At 38.8% G+C, this 19,485-nt stretch overlaps 1 protein-coding gene across 1 annotated transcript in view; it reads right to left on the bottom strand.

Moving 5' to 3' along the window:
* The window catches only part of LOC114906402 (protein WWC3-like), a 145,031-nt gene extending 135,291 nt beyond the window's left edge, over window positions 1-9,740 (bottom strand). The window contains 2 exon segments of the mRNA XM_029241197.1: window positions 8,853-8,983; window positions 9,187-9,740. Coding sequence (XP_029097030.1) covers window positions 8,853-8,983; window positions 9,187-9,431 — 376 coding nt within the window. The 5' untranslated portion in view covers window positions 9,432-9,740.
* Window positions 9,741-19,485: the final 9,745 nt, after the last annotated feature.

The raw sequence follows: 19,485 nt of genomic DNA, 5'->3' as shown, positions 1-19,485 counted from the left end.
AAAATCTTGGAAATAGACAACATGCAAGAAACATTTAACAAGGACCTAGAAGAACTAAAGATGAAACAAGCAACGATGAACAACAAAATACATGAAATTAAAAATACTCTAGATGGGATCAATAGCAGAATAACTGAGGCAGAAGAACGGATAAGTGACCTGGAAGATAAACTAGTGGAAATAACTACTGCACAGCAGAATAAAGAAAAAAGAATGAAAAGAACTGAGGACAGTCTCAGAGACCTCTGGGACAACATTAAATGCACGAACATACGAATTATAGGGGTTCCAGAAGAAGAAGAGAAAAAGAAAGGGACCGAGAAAATATTTGAAGAGATTAGAGTTGAAAACTTCCCTAATATAGGAAAGGAAATAGTTAATCAAGTCCAGGAAGCACAGAGAGTCCCATACAGGATAAATCCAAGGAGAAATATGCCAAGACACATATTAATCAAACTGTCAAAAATTAAATACAAAGAAAACATATTAAAAGCACCAAGGGAAAAACAACAAATAACACACAAGGGAATCCCCATAAGGTTAACAGCTGATCTTTCAGCAGAAACTCTGCAAGACAGAAGGGAGTGGCAGGACATATTGCAAGTGATGCAGGAGAAAAACCTACAACCAAGATTACTCTACCCAGCAAGGATCTCATTCACATTTGATGGAGCAATTAAAAACTTTACAGACAAGCAAAACCTGAGAGAGTTCAGCACCACCAAACCAGCTTTACAATAAATGCTAAAGGAACTTCTCTAGGCAAGAAACACAAGAGAAGAAAAATACCTACAATAATGAACCCAAAACAATTAAGAAAATGGGAATAGGAACATACATATCGATAATTACCTTAAATGTAAATGGACTAAATGCTCCCACCAAGAGACACAGATTGGCTGAATGGATACACAAACAAGACCCATATATTTCCTGTCTACAAGCGACCCACTTCAGACCTAGAGACACATACAGACTGAAAGTAAGGGGATGGAAAAAGATATTTCATGCAAATGGAAACCAAAAGAAAGCTGGAGTAGCAATTCTCGTATCAGACAAAATAGACTTTAAAATAAAGACTAATAGAAGAGACAAAGAAGGACACTACATAATGATCAAGGGATCGATCCAAGAAGAAGATATAACAATTGTAAATATTTATGCACCCAACACAGGAGCACCTCAATACATAAGGCAAATACTAACAGCCATAAAAGGGGAAATCAACATTAACACATTCATAGTAGGGGACTTTAACACCCCACTTTCACCAATGGACAGATCATCTAAAATGAAAATGAATAAGGAAACACAAGCTTTAAATGATACATTAAACAAGATGGACTTGTTATTTATAGGAAACTCCATCCAAAAACAACAGAATACACATTTTTCTCAAGTGCTCACGGAACATTCTCCAGGATAGACCATATCTTGGGTCACAAATCAAGCCTTGGTAAATTTAAGAAAATTGTATCAAGTATCTTTTCTGACCACACGCTATGACACTAGATATCAATTACAGGAAACTATCTGTGAAAAATACAAACACATGGAGGCTAAACAATACACTACTTAATAACGAAGTGATCACTGAAGAAATCAAAAAAATCAAAAAATACCTAGAAACAAATGACAATGGAGACACGATGACCCAACACCTATGGGATGCAGCAGAAGAGTTCTAAGAGGGAAGTTTATAGCAATACAAGCCCACCTTAAGAAACAGAAAACATCTCAAATAACCTAACATTGCACCTAAAGCAATTAGAGAAGAAGAACAAAAAAACCCCGAAGTTAGCAGAATGAAAGAAATCATAAAAATCAGATCAGAAATAAATGAAAAAGAAATGAAGGAAACGATAGCAAAGATCAATAAAACTAACAGCTGGTTCTTTGAGAAGATAAACAAAATTGACAAACCATTAGCCAGACTCATCAAGAAAAAAAGGGAGAAGACTCAAATCAATAGAATTAGAAATGAAAAAGGAGAAGTAACAACTGACACTGCAGAAATACAAAAGATCATTGAGTGATTACTACAAGCAACTCTATGCCAATAAAACGGACAGCCTGGAAGAAATGGACAAAGTCTTAGAAATGCACAACCTGCCAAGACTGAATCAGGAAGAAATAGAAAATATGAAGAGCCCAATCACAAGCACTGAAATTGAAACTGTGATTAAAAATCTTCCAACAAACAAAAGCCCGGGACCAGATGGCTTCACAGGTGAATTCTATCAAACATTTAGAGAAGAGCTAAACCTCTCCTTCTCAAACTCTTCCAAAATATAGCAGAGGGAGGAACACACCCAAATTCATTCTACGAGGCCACCATCACCCTAATACCAAACCCAGACAAGGATGTCACAAAGAAAGAAAACTACAGGCCAATATCACTGATGAACATAGATGCAAAAATCCTCAACAAAATATTAGCAAACAGAATCCAACAGCACATTAAAGGGATCATACACCATGATCAAGTGGGGTTTATTCCAGGAATGCAAGGATTCTTCAATATACACAAATCTATCAATGTGATAAACCATATTAACAAACTGAAGGAGAAAAACCATATGATCATCTCAATAGATGCAGAGAAAGCTTTCAACAAAATTCAACACCCATTTAGATAAAAACCCTGCAGAAAGTAGGCATAGAGGGAACTTTCCTCAACATAATAAAGGCCATGTATGACAAACCCACATTCAACATCGTCCTCAATGGTGAAAAACTGAAAGCATTTCCACTAAGATCAGGAACATGACAAGGTTGCCCAGTCTCACCACTCTTATTCAACATAGTTTTGGAAGTTTTAGCCACAGCAATCAGACATGAAAACGAAATAAAAGCAATCCGAATCAGAAAAGAAGAAGTAAAGCTGTCACTGCTGGCAGATGACATGATACTATATATAGAGAATCCTAAATATGCTACCAGGAAACTACTAGAGCTAATCAATGAATTTGGTAAAGTAGTAGGATACAAAATTAATACACAGAAATCTCTGGCATTCCTATACACTAATGATGAAAAATCTGAAAGTGAAATCAAGAAAACACTCCCATTTACCACTGCAGCAAAAAGAATAAAATATCTAGGAACAAACCTACCTAAGGAGACAAAAGATCTGTATGCAGAAAATTATAAGACACTGATGAAAGAAATTATAGATGATACAAATAGATGGAGAGATATAACATGTTCTTGGATTGGAAGAATCAACATTGTGAAAATGACTCTACTACCCAAAGCAATCTACAGATTCAATGCAATCCCTATCAAACTACCACTGGCATTTTTCACAGAACTAGAACAAATAATTTCACAATTTGTATGGAAACACAAAAGACCTTGAATAGCCAAAGCAATCTTGAGAACGAAAAATGGAGCTGGAGGAATTAGGCTCCCTGACTTCAGACTATACTACAAAGCTACAGTAATCAAGACAGTATGGTACTGGCACAAAAACAGAAAGATAGATCAATGGAACACGATAGAAAGCCCAGAGATAAACCCATGCACATATGGTCACATTATCTTTGATAAAGGAGGCAGGAATATACAGTGGAGAAAGGACAGCCTCTTCAATAAGTGGTGCTGGGAAAACTGGGCAGGTACATGTAAAAGTATGAGATTAGATCACTCCCTAACACCATACAACAAAATAAGCTCAAAATGGATTAAACACCGAAATGTAAGCCCAGAAACTATCAAGCTCTTAGAGGAAAACATAGGCAGAATACTCTATGACATAAATCACAGCAAGATCCTTTTTGACCCACCTCCTAGAGAAATGGAAATAAAAACTAAAATAAACAAATGAGACCTAATGAAACTTCAAAGCTTTTGCACAGCAAAGGAAACCATAAACAAGACCAAAAGACAACCCTCAAAATGGGAGAAAATATTTGCAAATGAAGCAACTGACAAAAGATTAATCTCCAAAATTTATAAGCAGCTCATGCAGCTCAATAACAAAGAAAACAAACAACCCAATCCAAAAATGGGCAGAAGACCTAAATAGACATTTCTCCAAAGAAGATATACAGACTGTCAACAAACACATGAAAGAATGCTCAACATCATTAATCATTAGAGAAATGCAAGTCAAAACTACAATGAGATACCATCTCACAGCAGTCAGAAAAGCCATCATCAAAAAATCTAGAAACAATAAATGCTGGAGAGAGTGTGGAGAAAAGGGAACACTCTTGCACTGCTGGTGGGAATGTGAACTGGTACAGCCACTATGGAGAACAGTATGGAGGTTCCTTAAAAAAACTGCAAATAGAACTACCATATGACACAGTAATCCCACTACTGGGCAGACACCCCTGAGAATACCATAATTCAAAAAGAGTCATGTACCAAAATGTTCATTGCAGCTCTATTTACAATAGCCCAGAGATGGAAAAAACCTAAGTGTCTATCATCACATGAATGGATAAAGAAGATGTGGCACATATACACAATGGAATATTAGTCAGCCATTAAAAGGAATGAAATTGAGCTATTTGTAATGAGGTGAATAGACCTAGAGTCTGTCATACAGAGTGAAGTAAGTCAGAAAGAGAAAGACAAATACCATATGCTAACACATATATATGGCATTTAAGAAAAAAAATGTCATGAAGAACCTAGGGGTAAGACAGGAATAAAGACACAGACCTACTAGAGAATGGACTTGAGGATATGGGAAGGGGGAAGGGTAAGCTGTGACAACGCGAGAGAGAGGCATGGACATATAAACACTACCAAACGTAAGGTAGATAGCTAGTAGGAAGCAGCCACATAGCACAGGGAGATCAGCTCAGTGCTTTGTGACTGCCTGGAGGGCTGGGATTGGGAGGGAGGGAGACGCAAAAGGGAGGAGATATGGGAACATATGTATATGTATAACTGAGTCACTTTGTTATAAAGCAGAAACTAACACACCACTGTAAAGCAATTATACTCTAAAGATGTAAAAAAAAAAAAAAAGTACGGTACTGGCACAAAAACAGAAATATAAGGGCTTCCCTGGTGGCGCAGTGGTAGAGAGTCCGCCTGCCGATGCAGGGGATACGGGTTCGTGCCCTGGTCAGGGAAGATCCCGCGTGCCACGAAGCGGCTGTGCCCGTGAGCCATGGCCACTGAGCCTGCGCATCCGGAGCCTGTGCTCCACAACAGAGAGGCCACAACAGTGAGAGGCCCGTGTACCACAAAAAAAAAAACAACAAATATATAGATCAATGGAACAGGATAGAAAGCCCAGAGATAAACCCACTACATATGGTCACCTTGTTTTTGATAAAGGAGGCAAGAATATACAACGGAGAAAAGATAGCCTCTTCAATAAGTGGTGCTGGGAAAACTGGACAGCTACATGTAAAAGAAGTAATTAGAACACTCCCTAACACCATACACAAAAATTAACTCAAAATGGATTAGAGACCTAAATGTAAGGCCAGATACTATCAAACTCTTAGAGGAAAACAAACGGAACACTCTATGACATAAATCACAGCAATATCGTTTTTGACCCACCTCCTAGAGAAATGGAAATAAAAACAAAAATAAACAAATGGGACCTAATGAAACCTCAAAGCTTTTGCAAAGCAAAGGAAACCATAAACAAGACGAAAAGACAACCCTTAGAATGGGAGAAAATATTTGCAAATACAGCAACTGAAAAAGGATTAATCTCCAAAATTTACAAGCAGCTCATGCAGCTCAGTATCAAAAACACAAACAACCCAATCCAAACACGGACAGAAGACCTACACGACATTTCTCCAAAGAAGATATACAGACTGCCAACAAACACATGAAAGAATGCTCAACATCATTAATCATTAGAGAAATGCAAATCAAAACTACAATGAGGTATCACCTCACACTGGTCAGAAGGGGCATCATCAAAAGGTCTACAAACAATAAACGCTGGAGAGGGTGTGGAGAAAAGAAAACCCTCCTACACTGTTGGTGGGAATGTAAATTGGTATAGCCACTATGGAGACCAGTATGGAGGTTCATTAAAAAACTAAAAATAGAACTACCATATGACCCAGCAATCCCACTACTGGGCATATACCCTGAGAAAACCATAATTCAAAGAGAGTCATGTACCAAAATGTTCACTGCAGCTCTACTTACAATAGCCAGGACATGGAAGCAACCTAAGTGTCCATCAACAGATGAATGTATAAAGAAGATGTGGCACAAATATACAATGGAATATTACTCGGCCATAAAAAGAAACGAAATTGAGTTATTTGTAGTGAGGTGGATGGACCTAGAGTCTGTCATACAGAGTGAAGTAAGACAGAAAGAGAAAAAGAAATACCGTATGCTAACACATATATATATATATGGAATCTAAGAAAAAAAAAAGATCATGAAGAACCTAGGGGTAAGACGGGAATAAAGACACAGACCTACTATAGAATGGACTTGAGGATATGGGGAGGGGGAAGGGTAAGCTGTGACAAAGTGAGTGTCACGGACATATATACACTACCAAACGTAAAACAGATAGCTAGTGGGTAGCAGCCGCATAGCACAGGGAGATCAGCTCGGTGCTTTGTGACCACCTAGAGGGGTGGGATAGGGAGGGTGGGAGGGAGGGGGACGCAAGAGGGAAGAGATATGGGAACATATGTATATGTATAACTGCTTCACTTTGTTATAAAGCAGAAACTAACACACCATTGTAAAGCAATTATACTCCAATAAAGATGTTAAAAAAAAAATGTGGCACATACATACATGGAATATTACTCAGCCATAAAAGGAAATGAAACTGAGTTACTGTAGTGAGGTGGATGGACCTAGAATCTGTCATACAGAGTGAAGTAAGTCAGGAAGAGAAAAACAAATACTGTACGCTAACACATATATATGGAATTTAAAAAAAAAAAAGGTTGTTTAGAACCTAGGGGCAGGACAGGAATAAAGACCCAGATGTGGAGAATGGACTTGAGAACACAGGGAGGGGGAAGGGTAAGCTGGGACGAAGTGAGAGAGTAACATTGACATATATACTCCACCCAATGTGAAATAGCTAGTGGGAAGCAGCTGCATAGCACAGGGAGATCAGTTTGGTACTTCCTGACCACCTAGAGGGGTGAGATGAGGAAGGTGGGAGGGAGACGCAACAGGGAGGAGATATGGGGATATATGTATTTGTATAGCTGATTTCGCTTTGATATAAAGCGGAATGTAACACACGGTTGTGAAGCAATTATACTCCAATAAAGATGTTTTAAAAAAATTATCTCAAGGCTTCCCTGGTGGCGCAGTGGGTGAGAGTCTGCCTGCCGATGCAGGGGACGCAGGTTTGTGCCCCGGTCAGGGAGGATCCCACGTGCCGCGGAGCAGCTGGGCCCGTGAGCCATGGCCACTGGGCCTGAGCGTCTGGAGCCTGTGCTCGGCAATGGCAGAGGCCACAGCAGTGAGAGGCCCGCATACCGCAAAAAAAAAAAAAAAAAAGGTAAAAAAATTAGCTCATAAAAGACTCATATGTTGTTACTTTGCAAAAAAAAAAATAAGCAACATATTCACTTTTGTTCACTGGATTGGTACTTTTAGCATTTAAGTGGTACTTTTTTTGAACCTGTAGCTAAGTGATGTTGAAAAAGAAGTGTAAAATGCTATTCAATTACACAAACTAATCTTCATAAAAAGGAAGCTAGGAAATGTATCTGAATGACATGGAAATGAAGATTATACAACCTGATTTCTATAGTCTGCTCACTTTTGTTGCTTGATTTATCATTAAAACAGAAACTTACACATTTGTAGTTTCATTATGAATCCCCACTCCAAGACAAATTTTTATATTACCCTCATAAAATCACCCGTGGCCTCTTCTAAGCAAAAACAGTACATTTAATTGGTTCATTTTCCAGCTGTTTGGATTTTTAACAGACTTACAGCATAAAAAGACACCATATTCCAAGCAGTTTTAGTAACTCCAGAACCATCCAAGGCTTGATCAGACAGCTGTGGCTCTAGCTTTTGGTTAAAATTATATGATCTCATCTCATAGTTACATTTTCAACATAACTAACAATCTTACTAACCTTTAAATTTCTGCTAGGATTCATATAAATTTCTGAGTCCAGAAGGTTGCAACACTGAGAGTGAATGTTAGGGAATCGATCCTTTTGCTTGGTTTTTCCCTATCAGAACCCAGAGAAATCCTTAAACAATAATTCAGCAGATTGTCTCCTTTTTTATAAAATAAAAGAGCGTATTTTGAAATGCCTGTGCCAGAAGCACTGCCTTTCCAGTACAGGTAGGAGGAATCAGGAGCCTGTCACCACACTGGGCGTTTTCAGATTTTCTTCTGAAAATCACTGGGAAGCTTGCAGTATTTCCTTTCTGGCACTCAGGCCCAGGGTGGAGAGAAGTTGCTCCAGACAGAACAAGATATCAGATAATCACTGGAAAGGCTCAGTTTGAACAGAATTCCAACTCCACAAAAAAATCCATCTCTCTAAAAGCGGCTGAACATTGAACGCAGCAGACAATTGAGCAAAAATTAAGAGAAAGCATCATTAGATGAACTTAAATTTAATATGGTAGTAGTTTTAAAGGTATTCGTTTTTACTCCATAAGATTTATTTATATGAATAATAAGACTTAGTGGTCTTTTCGTATCTTGCACAAAACGGTAAGCTAAAATTTAGCTTTTTTTCCCTTCGTTCAAAAAGCATATGGGTCTAATCACAATCCATTCTCGCCGCAGTACACAGGCTTTTTCAATCAGATTTTTAACTCAACTTTTAACTTTTAAGGTTACTCCAAAGAATCGGGAATCCCTGAAGTGTCCCATCTGGCACAGTCTTCGAATGGAAACTTGCCCGCCAGACAAGGAACCCACACCACGAGGCTGGGGTGCACGTTTGTGCTCCAAGACGACAGCTCATCTGGCCACCGCGAGGTCGTGGGGCGCCTGTTGGGCCATAGCCGGGTGGCGGTGGGCCGCGGAGGCCTGACAGGGATAGGCGAGACCGCGAAGAGCGTACGACCCAATTAACTACTTCGGCCTACCGGGTAACCCACGCACCGGACCCAAGTTTAGGGGCTCCGGACGGCTCCTAGCTGGGCGGAGCATATCGCCAGGGCATCCGCCAGCGCTTCAGCCGCCGGAGGTGGCACTCCCTCAGAGTCACACCGCCCCCGCGCCCCCCTTACCTGTCGCGGGGGTCGATCCACGACGTCTGGCGCGTGTTGTGGTCGATGTAGAAGACGCGGCCGTCGTAGTCGCGCGCCTCCTCCCAGCCGGCGGGCAGCTGCAGCTCGGCGCTCTCCCGGGCCCGCAAGGGTGGCTGCGCGGAGGGCGCGGGGGCCGCGGGCGGCGGCTGCTCCCGCGGGGCCTCGCGCTGCTGTCCCCGCCGCCGCCGCCGCCGCCGCCGCCTGCCGCCGCTCATCCACGGCATGACGGCGAGGGCCCTGCTGCCGCCCGGCAGCCCCACTCTCGCCGCCTCCTCCGCCAGCACTAAGGCCCAGCGTCTGGGGCGCGGGGGCGGCCGCGGTGAACCGGTCGTAGCGCCCGGTGCATCCTCCGCCCGGTGCCCGCGCACTGGCGCCCATCTGCAGCCCGCCAGCCGACGCCCGCTTCCCTGCTCCGCCTGGATAGCCGACACTTGCGCGGAGTCACAGGCTAGGAGTCAAAGCCACGGCCCCTCCTGAATGCCTCTCTATTTTCAAGGAATGCACAACCGCGTTCGCACAGTAAACAGCCATACTGGGTGTGGGCGGCAGTGTAGTTAGCAAAAGACCCCACCTCCTTCCTACGCCCGGTGGCTCCTCCCACAATCTTCATGGAGTGTTCTTACTCCTCCAGCAGCGATCTGTTCCGCTTCGGGCTCTGTCTTGCTCTAAATCGCTCAACTGCTTTATTCTTCAGGCATGCTACGGACTGTCATGCCAACCCCCCTCCCATATGCGTACCAGAAGGTAAGGGTATTTGGAGGTAAGTTTTCAAATCTCTGTTTAAGGTAAGGATATTTGGAGGTAAGTTTTCAAATCTCTGTTTAAGTTAAAACGAGGCCCTCAGAATGGGGCCTACCATTTAATGCAATCTGACTGGTCCCTTAATTTTAAGAAGATGAAATTTTTGCACGCAGGTTTGTACATACAAAGAGAATACAGTCAGCGAGAGGGTATCCATCTCCAAGCTAAATAGAGGAAACTAACCCTGCCAGCACCTTGTGCTTCAACTTACACCCCCTAGAACTGTGAGAAAGTAAATTTTTGTGGTTTTGGCCACCCAAGTCTGTACTATTTTGTTAAGGCAGCCCTAGCAAACTAATACCAGAGTCCTGATTGCAATACTTTATCGCAGGAAAATATGGACGTTTTGTTTTGTTATTTTTTTAATGAAATATAATTGCCATATAGTATTATGTTAGTTTCAAGTATACAACATAAAGATTTCATATTTGTGTATATTGGGAAATGATCACCACAATAAGTGAAGTTAAATCAGTTACCATACATTGTTACATTTTTTCTTGTGATGAGAATTTTTAAGATTTACTCTCTTCACAAATTTCAAATGCACAGTACAGTATTGACTATAGTCACCATGCAGTACATTACATCCTCATGACTTATGTATTTTATAACTGGAACTTTCTAACTTTTGACCCATTTCACCCATCTCTCCATGCCCTGGTGTCTGGCAAGCACCTATGTTCTCTATTTTTGTTGTTGTTGTTGTTGTTTATAATGCCACATATAAAATCATACAGTATTCATCATTCTCTTTCTGACTTATTGCACTTAGCATAATGCCCTTAAGTCCATCCATGGCATCTCAAATGGTAAGTTTTCCTTCTTTTTTAATGGCCAAATTCCATTGTATATATACACCACATCTTTTTTATTCATTCATCTGTTATGTATGGTATACGATAGTAGTTCAGTTTCATTCTTTTACATATAGTTTAGTTTTCCCAGCACCATTTATTGAAGAGACTGTTTTCCCCATTGTACCTTCTTGGCTCCTTTGTCACAAAGCAATTGATCATGTATCTGTGAGTTTATTTCTGGGATCTCTGTTCTGTTCCACTGATCTGTGTGTCTGTTTTTATGCTTCTATCATACTGTTTTGATTACTATAGCTTTATAGTATAAATAGAAATCAGGAAATATTATGCCTCCAACTTTGTTCTTGTTGCTCAATATTTCTTTGGGTATTTGGGGTCTTTTGTGGTTCCATACAAATTTGGGGATTGTTTGTTCTATTTATTTGAAAAAATGTCATTGGAATTTTGATAGGGATTGCATTGAATCTATAGATTGTATGGACATTTTAACAACATTAATTCTTCCAAACAACAGCACAGAATATCTTTCCATTTATATGTGTTTGTGTGTTTTTTTTTTATCAGTATCTTACAGTTTTCAGTGTGCAGGTCTTTCTCCTCCTTGCTTAAATTTATCCCTAAGTATTTTATCTTTTTGACGCAGTTGTAAATGGGATTGTTTTCTTAATTTCTTTTTCTGTTGGTTTGTTACTAGAGTATAGAAATGCAACATTGATTTTTTATCCTGCAACTTTACTGAATTTGTTTCTTAGTTCTAACAGTTTTTTAGTTGAGTCTTTAGGGTTTTCTATATATAATATCCTGTCATCTGCAAGAGTGACAGTTTTACTTCTTCCTTTCTTTTCTTGCCTAATTGCTCTGGCTAGGACTTCCTATAATACAATGAATAAAAGCAGCAACAGTTTTGTTCCTGATCTTGGTGACAAGCTTTCTGCTTTTCACCATTCAGTGTAAATTTACTTGTGGGTTTGTCACATGTAGTCTTTATTATGCTAAGATATGTTCCCTGTATACCCTCTTTGTTGAGAGTTTTTTTCATAAAAGGATGTTGAATTTTGTCAGATACTTTTTCTGCATCTCTTGAGATGATCATATGATTTTTATCCTTCATTTTGTTAATGTGGTATATTACATTGACTGATTTCTGGTTGTTAAACCATTTTTGCATCCCTGGAATTAGTCCCACTGGATGAAGATGTATGCTTCTTTTAATATGTTGTTGGATTCTTTTTGCTAATGTTTTTAGAAGATTTTTACATCTATGTTTATGAGAGATATTGGCCTGTAATTTTCTTTCCTTGTAGTGTCCTTGTAGTGTCTGGTTTTGGTATCGGCAATGCTGGCATCATAAAATGAGTTTGTGTTCTCTCTTCTTTTATTTTTTGGAAGAGTTCCAGAAGAATTACTATTAATTCTTTAAATGTTTGTTAGAATTCACTAATGAAGCAGGCTGGCCCTCGGCTTCATTGTGGGATGTTTTTAATTACTGATTCAATCTCCTTCCTAGTTTTCAGACTGTACTGATTTTCTACTTCTTTGTGATTCAGTCTCAGTAGGTTGTACGTTTCTAGGATTTCTATATTTCTTCTAGGTTTATCCTGTTTTTGGCATATAATTGTTCATAGCAGTCTCCTATGACCTTTGTATTTCTGTCGTATTTCTACAGTTTGTTTTGGGTTTTTTTAGTCTCTATTACATTTATTTCTGCTCTGATCTTTATTATTCCCTTCCTTCTACTATCTTTGAGCTTAGTTTGTCTCTTTTTCTAGTTCTGTGAAGTATTAAATTAGGTTGTTTATTTGAAATATTTTTTGTTTTATGATAAATGCCTTAAGTTGTGGTATGTGGTATTTTCATCTTGTCTCAAGGTAAATTTTTTATTTCCCTTCTTTTTAAAATTGAAGTAGAATTGACTTACAATATTGTGTTAGTTACAAGTATACAGCATATTGATTCGATTATAAATATATATATACATATATAAATATATACCTGTATATATATTCTTTTTCAAATTCTTTTCCACTATACATTGTTACAAGATACTGAATATAGTTCCCTGTGCTATACAGTTGGTATTTATCTATTTTATGTATAGTAGTATATATCTGTTAATCCCAAACACATATTTCTATTTTGATTTCTTCATTGACCAGTTGGCTGTTCAGTACCATTGTCTAATCTTCATATATTTGTGAATTTTCTAGTTTTTTTCTTGTATTTGATTTCTAGTTTCATACCATTATAGTCAGAAAAGATGCTTGATGTGTTTTCAGTCTTCTTTAAATTTATTGACTTGCTTTGTTGCCTGACATATAATCCATCCTGAAGAATGTTTTATATACACTGGAGAAGAGTGTATATTCTCTTGCTTTTGGAGGGGATGGTTTGTAAATGTTGTTTTACATTCACTTTGTCCAGTGTATCATTAAGCAAAATGTCTTCAAGTTTAATCCATGTAGCATATTTCAATTTCATTCCTTTTTATGACTGAATAATGTATCATTATATGAATATACACATTTTGTTTATTCATTCCTGTGTTCAATGAAAATTTGGGGGGTTTTCCCCATCTTTTGGCTATGGTGAATAATGCTCCACTGAACATTGGCATGTAAGTATCTATGAATGTGATGTTGGCACGGGTTCAAAAAGTATGTGTCCTTCTTTTTACCAGCGTATAGTTGGATAAACCTATTGTGTAGTCAAGGCAATCCATGGAGTATCATTATTAAGAATAAATCTTGGGACTTCCTTGGTTGTCCAGTGGGTAAGATTCTGCACTCCCAATGCAGGGGGCCCAGGTTCCATCCCGGGTCAAGGCACTAGATCCCGGTTGCATGCCGCAACTAAGAGTTCGCATGCTGCACCTGAAGATCCCCCAGGCCGCAGCTAAGACCTGGTGTAGCCTAAATAAATAAATGAATATTTAAAAAAAAGGAAAGAAAAGAAATTTCATTACATCAGGCATACTGATTAAGGAGAAAGGTTTCATTTTGTATGTGAAATCAAATCCCAAAAAGCCCACCAGAAACTAAAGTGTCTTTTATATGTTTTATGATATATATTTATAGCAGCTTTTCAGATAGTAAGGAAGGTCACTTACTGGCATGCTGGGAACATTAGGAGATTTGGGGAACCTTGAGGAGACATGATTTACCACATTTGTAGGCACTATAGTTGAAATACTAGAACGAAATTTCTTGGGTTTCCTAGTCATGATATTCAAAAACAAATAACAAAGTCTTTAAAATTCTTTTATCTATTTATAAAAGATACTTTATAAAATCTCTTTAGGTAAAAAGATTTTTGCCCAATACCTCTAGATTTAGTGACCATGCTATAAAGAAGAGTTATGGCTGCCTTATGTAAGTTAATTAGGCCAGAACACAATAAGGTCAGTCCTTTTTGCGTATGATTAAGAGGATCTTTGGAAAATGTTAAGGGGGAGGGAGTTTTAAGAAAAATTATGTAAAATTGGTCATTAGGCAAAAGGATGACTGCATATCCTTTTAATATTATAAGGGAGTATGGTTCAACAGGCTTTATTATTTAACTATGTAGGCATATACCTTTGTTTGAGTTGCTGTTACCACTGTTTAAGGCCCAGACTCTCTGAAGTTACATGTTTTTTTGCCTGGTTTTGCCTGGTTTAGGTGAAAATTATTTTTGTCAAGGAGCGAAAATAACCCTAAAGCTTACAGTTTTATTGTTCTTTAGGACATTAACTAGTTTCACCTCTTAATTAGCAAACTTATTCAAGCATTCCCTTTCTATCTGGTTATAAATCTCTATTTCTTACATTCTCTTAGAATCAGCTTCTGATTAATAATTTAATTTTTTAAAATTTTTCTTTGATACGCGTTAACGTGGACTTTGGGGTTAAGGCTTAAAATGACATTACTGAGAATTTGAGTTATGCTGCACAGTTAAGTATAGCATTTACCCTAGTAAATTACCCATTTAGTATCTGTCCCAGGTCTTTTTTTAACATCTTTATTGGAGTATAATTGCTTTACAATGGTGTGTTAGTTTCTGCTTTTTAACAAAGTGAATCAGTTATACATATACATGTGTTCCCATATCTCTTCCCTCCTGCATCTTCCTCCCTCCCACCCTCCCTATCCCACCCCTCTAGGTGGTCACACATCACCTTGCTGATCTCCCTGTGCTACGCGGCTGCTTCCCACTAGCTATCCACTTTACGCTTGGTAGTGTATATATGTCCAGGCCACTCTCTCACCTCGTCACAGCTTACCCCTCCCCCTCCCCATATCCTCAAGTCCGTGCTCTAGTAGGTCTGTGTCTTTATTCCCGTCTTACCCCTAGGTTCTTCATGATCTTTTTTTTTTTCTTAGATTCCATATATATGTGTTAGCATATGGTATTTGTTTTTCTCTTTCTGACTTACTTCACTCTATATGACAGACTTTAGGTCTATCCACCTCACTACAAATAACTCAATTTCGTTTCTTTTTATGGCTGAGTAATATTCCATTGTATATATGTGCCACATCTTTTTTTTTAACATCTTTATTGAAGTATAATTGCTTTACAATGGTGTGTTAGTTTCTGCTTTACAACAAAGTGAATCAGTTATACATATACATATGTTCCCATATCTTTTCCCTCTTGCATCTCCCTTCCTCCCACCCTCCCTATCCCACCCCTCCAGGCGGTCACAAAGCACCGAGCTGATCTCCCTGTGCTATGCAGCTGCTGCCCACTAGCTATCTACCTTACATTTGGTAGTGTATATATATCCATGCTTCTCTCTCACTTTGTCACAGCTTACCCTTCCCCCTCCCCATATCCTCAAGTCCATTCTCTAGTAGGTCTGTGTCTTTATTCCTGTCTTACCCCTCGGGATTTTCTTTTTGAAAATTACTATTTGTTTGGAACTATCTGGTAAAAGGCTGTTGTTGTTTTTCTTTTTTCTTTGCAATTAGTCATGGGTAGATTGTCTGGTAAAATACAATGAAACTTAATTAGTAGACAAATGAAATGAAAAGAACATTTAAAGTTCCCCATTTTTCATTATCAGTTTCAGTAAACAAAAAATTGCTTGCCAAATTACTTATAAAAGTTTCTAAATGCTTCTCAAAATTTTTTTACCTATGAGGTTGCACACTGGTAAAGTTTGCTACCTAGCATCATGCATGACCTCATTTTGAGTTAAAAGAATCACAACTGCCATGGATGGTGGGGTTCAGATGATGGGTTGGGGGACTCCTCAGTGACCCAGGACTGCATTGTAGAGGCCCCAATTTATAAGGGAGGTGAGAAGAGAAACAGTCATTCTCAGGCACAAGGTGTGCTTTTCTAGAGTGGACTGTTGGTGGAAGATGAGGCTAGAGCAGTAGGCAGGACTGGATGTGGGGTTCAAACATTTTTGTTCCTAAGGGAGAAGCTCCAAGTTTTAAGTTTTCTCATGAGATAAGTACTGTACTAGGATGGGTTTATGGCAAAATTGTGTCACCCTCTCCTGCCTGCTTTGATGTGGGTATTTTTTTCTTGTTTCCCCAATGTGTAGGAATTGCTTAGCTAGCTTGTAGGTTACTTTCAGATTTGTGTATGTTTGTGGGAGGGTGTGAGTCCAGATTATCCTACATCACCATTTTGACAAGATCCCCCTCAATGTTTTTGAAACACTGTTAAAGTGATACAAAAATAGCTAGTAAAAACTCTTAACACTGTAACAAATGCAGATTTACAGGGGAAGGAAGCATAGAGAACAATGTCAGGAAGTGCTCACAGCAGTTTGCATTCCTTTAGTAGAGCTAATACTAGACCAACCCATCTTTAAGCAAAGATTGACTTTTGCCTTTTTTTCCCATGCATCTTTATCCAGGACTGGTTACATATTTTGTGTGTAAACCAGTGCAAAATGAAAGTGTGGGGATATTTGTTCAAAAAATATTGAGTTTCAAGTTGGTGACAATATAGCTTTAAATCAAGTACAGAAGCCATCTGTATGGGACTCTGTGCACAACACAGGTCAGATGCCAATTAAGCTGGCCTTGTCCTCTGACTTGTGTCCTTTAAAAATTCCAAACAAATAGTAATTTTCAAAAAGAAAATCCCGAGGGGTAAGACAGGAATAAAGACACAGACCTACTAGAGAATGGACTTGAGGATATGGGGAGGGGGAAGGGTAAGCTGTGACAAAGCGAGAGAGAAGCATGGACATATATACACTACCAAATGTAAGGTAGATAGCTAGTGGGCAGCAGCTGCATAGCACAGGGAGATCAGCTCGGTGCTTTGTGACCTCCTGGAGGGGTGGGATAGGGAGGGTGGGAGGAAGGGAGATGCAAGAGGGAAGAGATAAGGGAACATATGTATATGTATAACTGATTCACTTTGTTATAAAGCAGAAACTAACACACCATTGTAAAGCAATTATACTCTAATAAAGACGTAAAAAAAAAAAAAGGAGTGAATTTCCTATGGCTTGGATGCAAATTTTTAGTTACTGAAAGAATTAAATGTGTTTTTAAAACTTCAACAAACCTTTTCAAAATAAACAGAGCCAGCCTAAAAAAAAAAAGAATCATTTTGGACAAAGAAGTTGTTATTAAATTACTTGTTACTGACAACTCCTCTGCCAGCCAGTTGTGTCTCAGAGGTCAGTCTCAGCCCCTCAATAGCAGTGCTATTGGCTCAGAATGCCTGAGGCACTCACCTGGGCCTGCATTTCTGGTCATAAGTTTGCACGGACATGTTCCCGACCAGAGACAATGGACCAGCCCTTGTAATTCTTATTATGCTTGCAGAACATGCTTGGCAACAGCCCTCAGAAAGCTTTGGAAAAACAAGCTTTCTTACTCACAGGTCCTGGAGCGCACCACAGCACACCCAGCACCACACAGCAAAGTTGAGAGTAGAGAGGGGAACAACATGGACCTGCAGTTCTGCCTTTATTGTTGCCTGAGGGTGGGGTGCCTCAGGTTTTGAGGTTCGCTGTCTATTAGTGAATTTAAAACATAAGAACAGGAATTAAAGTGCAGGAAGGGAAAACCAGGGTCACTCAAGTGGTCAGTTATCTAGGTAAGCCAGGACTTTCTAAAAGGGGAATTTCATGGATGGGGTGGCCTGGTTTCCTTTTTAGTTTGTTTACTAGTGGCTGTGTCATATAACTGGCAATGCAATATATTTAGTCAAGATGGCTGTCTGAAATCAATGCTCCAGAAATCAAAAGCTTAGTGTCAGGCACTTAACACTACAATAGAATTGTGTTCATGACATCCCAGTTAGAGCTAGGAAATCCCAAAAAAGAGAATTCTCCCATGACAGCCTCAGAAATAACAACAAATCCAAGAGCTCCAGTATAAAACACCTGAGTCTGTGACCACATTCCATAAACAGTACTCGCTAGTAGGCCAAAGGCGATCCAGAAATTTCCATAAATGAAATGTAATGCTCGAAGTTCAGATTTACCCTGCACCTCTTGATAACCAGTCTGTACTTGAGGGGAAGTATTCCCTTATGGAATCATTCCAGCAAATTATGAAGAAGGAATCGTAGAACTACAATATCATCATTTTCAATTCTACAAGAATTAAAATGGAGCTCAGCTTTGAGCAGCAGTAGCTGCTACAATTATAAGAATATATTACCTCTCCGTGGAATTAAACACCACCACTTAGGACATAGTATTGTCCAAAACTCAAACCTGAATTTGATCAAAGCTTTTGGACCCTATAACAGCTGGCAGGACACAGAGATATCAGAGAAAAGTTTAAAACATCAGGATGCAATAAGTAAAATCTAGACTGTGGAAACTACCCAACAAATGATCGTTTTTCTTTGACAAATAGCCAGTGAAGAGAGGGAGGTAGAGAAGAAACTGTACATTAAAAAGGAACTTAATTTCAGGTGCACAGCGAAGCAACTCAGCCATACATATACATGTATCCATTCTACCCCAAACTCCCCTCCCATCCAGGTTGCCACATAACATTGAGCAGAGTTCCCTGTGTTATACAGTAGGTCCTTGTTATTATCCATCTTAAATATAGCAGTATGTACATGTCAATACCAAACTCCCTAACTATCCCTCCTCCCCATTTTCCCCCGGTAATCAAAAGTTCGTTCTCTAAGTCTATACCCAAATATAAAATTAAAACAATTTTTAAAAAGGAACTTAAGAGATATAACATGATGTGGGCCATATTTGGAATCAGATTCATACAAACAAGCTGGGCATACATTTGTGATACTTATGAGACAGTTGGAAATGTGAATACTCTCTGGATATTTAATGATATTAAGAAGTAATTTTTTGTAAATTTGAATTTAAAAATTTAGATTTGATAGTGGTATTTCATTTATTTTCTTAAGTGTCCACACACATTTGGAAATAATTATAAAAATATGACATATTTAAGTCTTAATTCAAAATAATTGTATAGAAGGGAATGGGAAGAATTGGATATAAAGCAAGTTTGCCAAGAGTTAATGTTGAATTTGATGGTAGATCACGGAAGTTCATTATCCTATTTTTAATTTGTATATGGGAGACAGGAGTGATATTGGCATCTTATGATTATAGGCTACAGATTTCAAACCGCAGCACAATACAGTAAGTCTTTATTTTATTTATGGCCTAAATTATCAGTAGTACTAAAGATGTGAAACCTTGAACTAAAAGCAACAT

This window comes from Monodon monoceros, unplaced genomic scaffold (genome assembly GCF_005190385.1).
Source record: "Monodon monoceros isolate NGI ecotype Baffin Bay Population unplaced genomic scaffold, NGI_Narwhal_1 Super_Scaffold_22, whole genome shotgun sequence".
In the NCBI taxonomy this organism is placed as follows: Eukaryota; Metazoa; Chordata; class Mammalia; order Artiodactyla; family Monodontidae; genus Monodon; species Monodon monoceros.
Note: the sequence above shows the minus strand (reverse complement) of the source record. Positions and strands in the feature narration are given on the sequence as shown.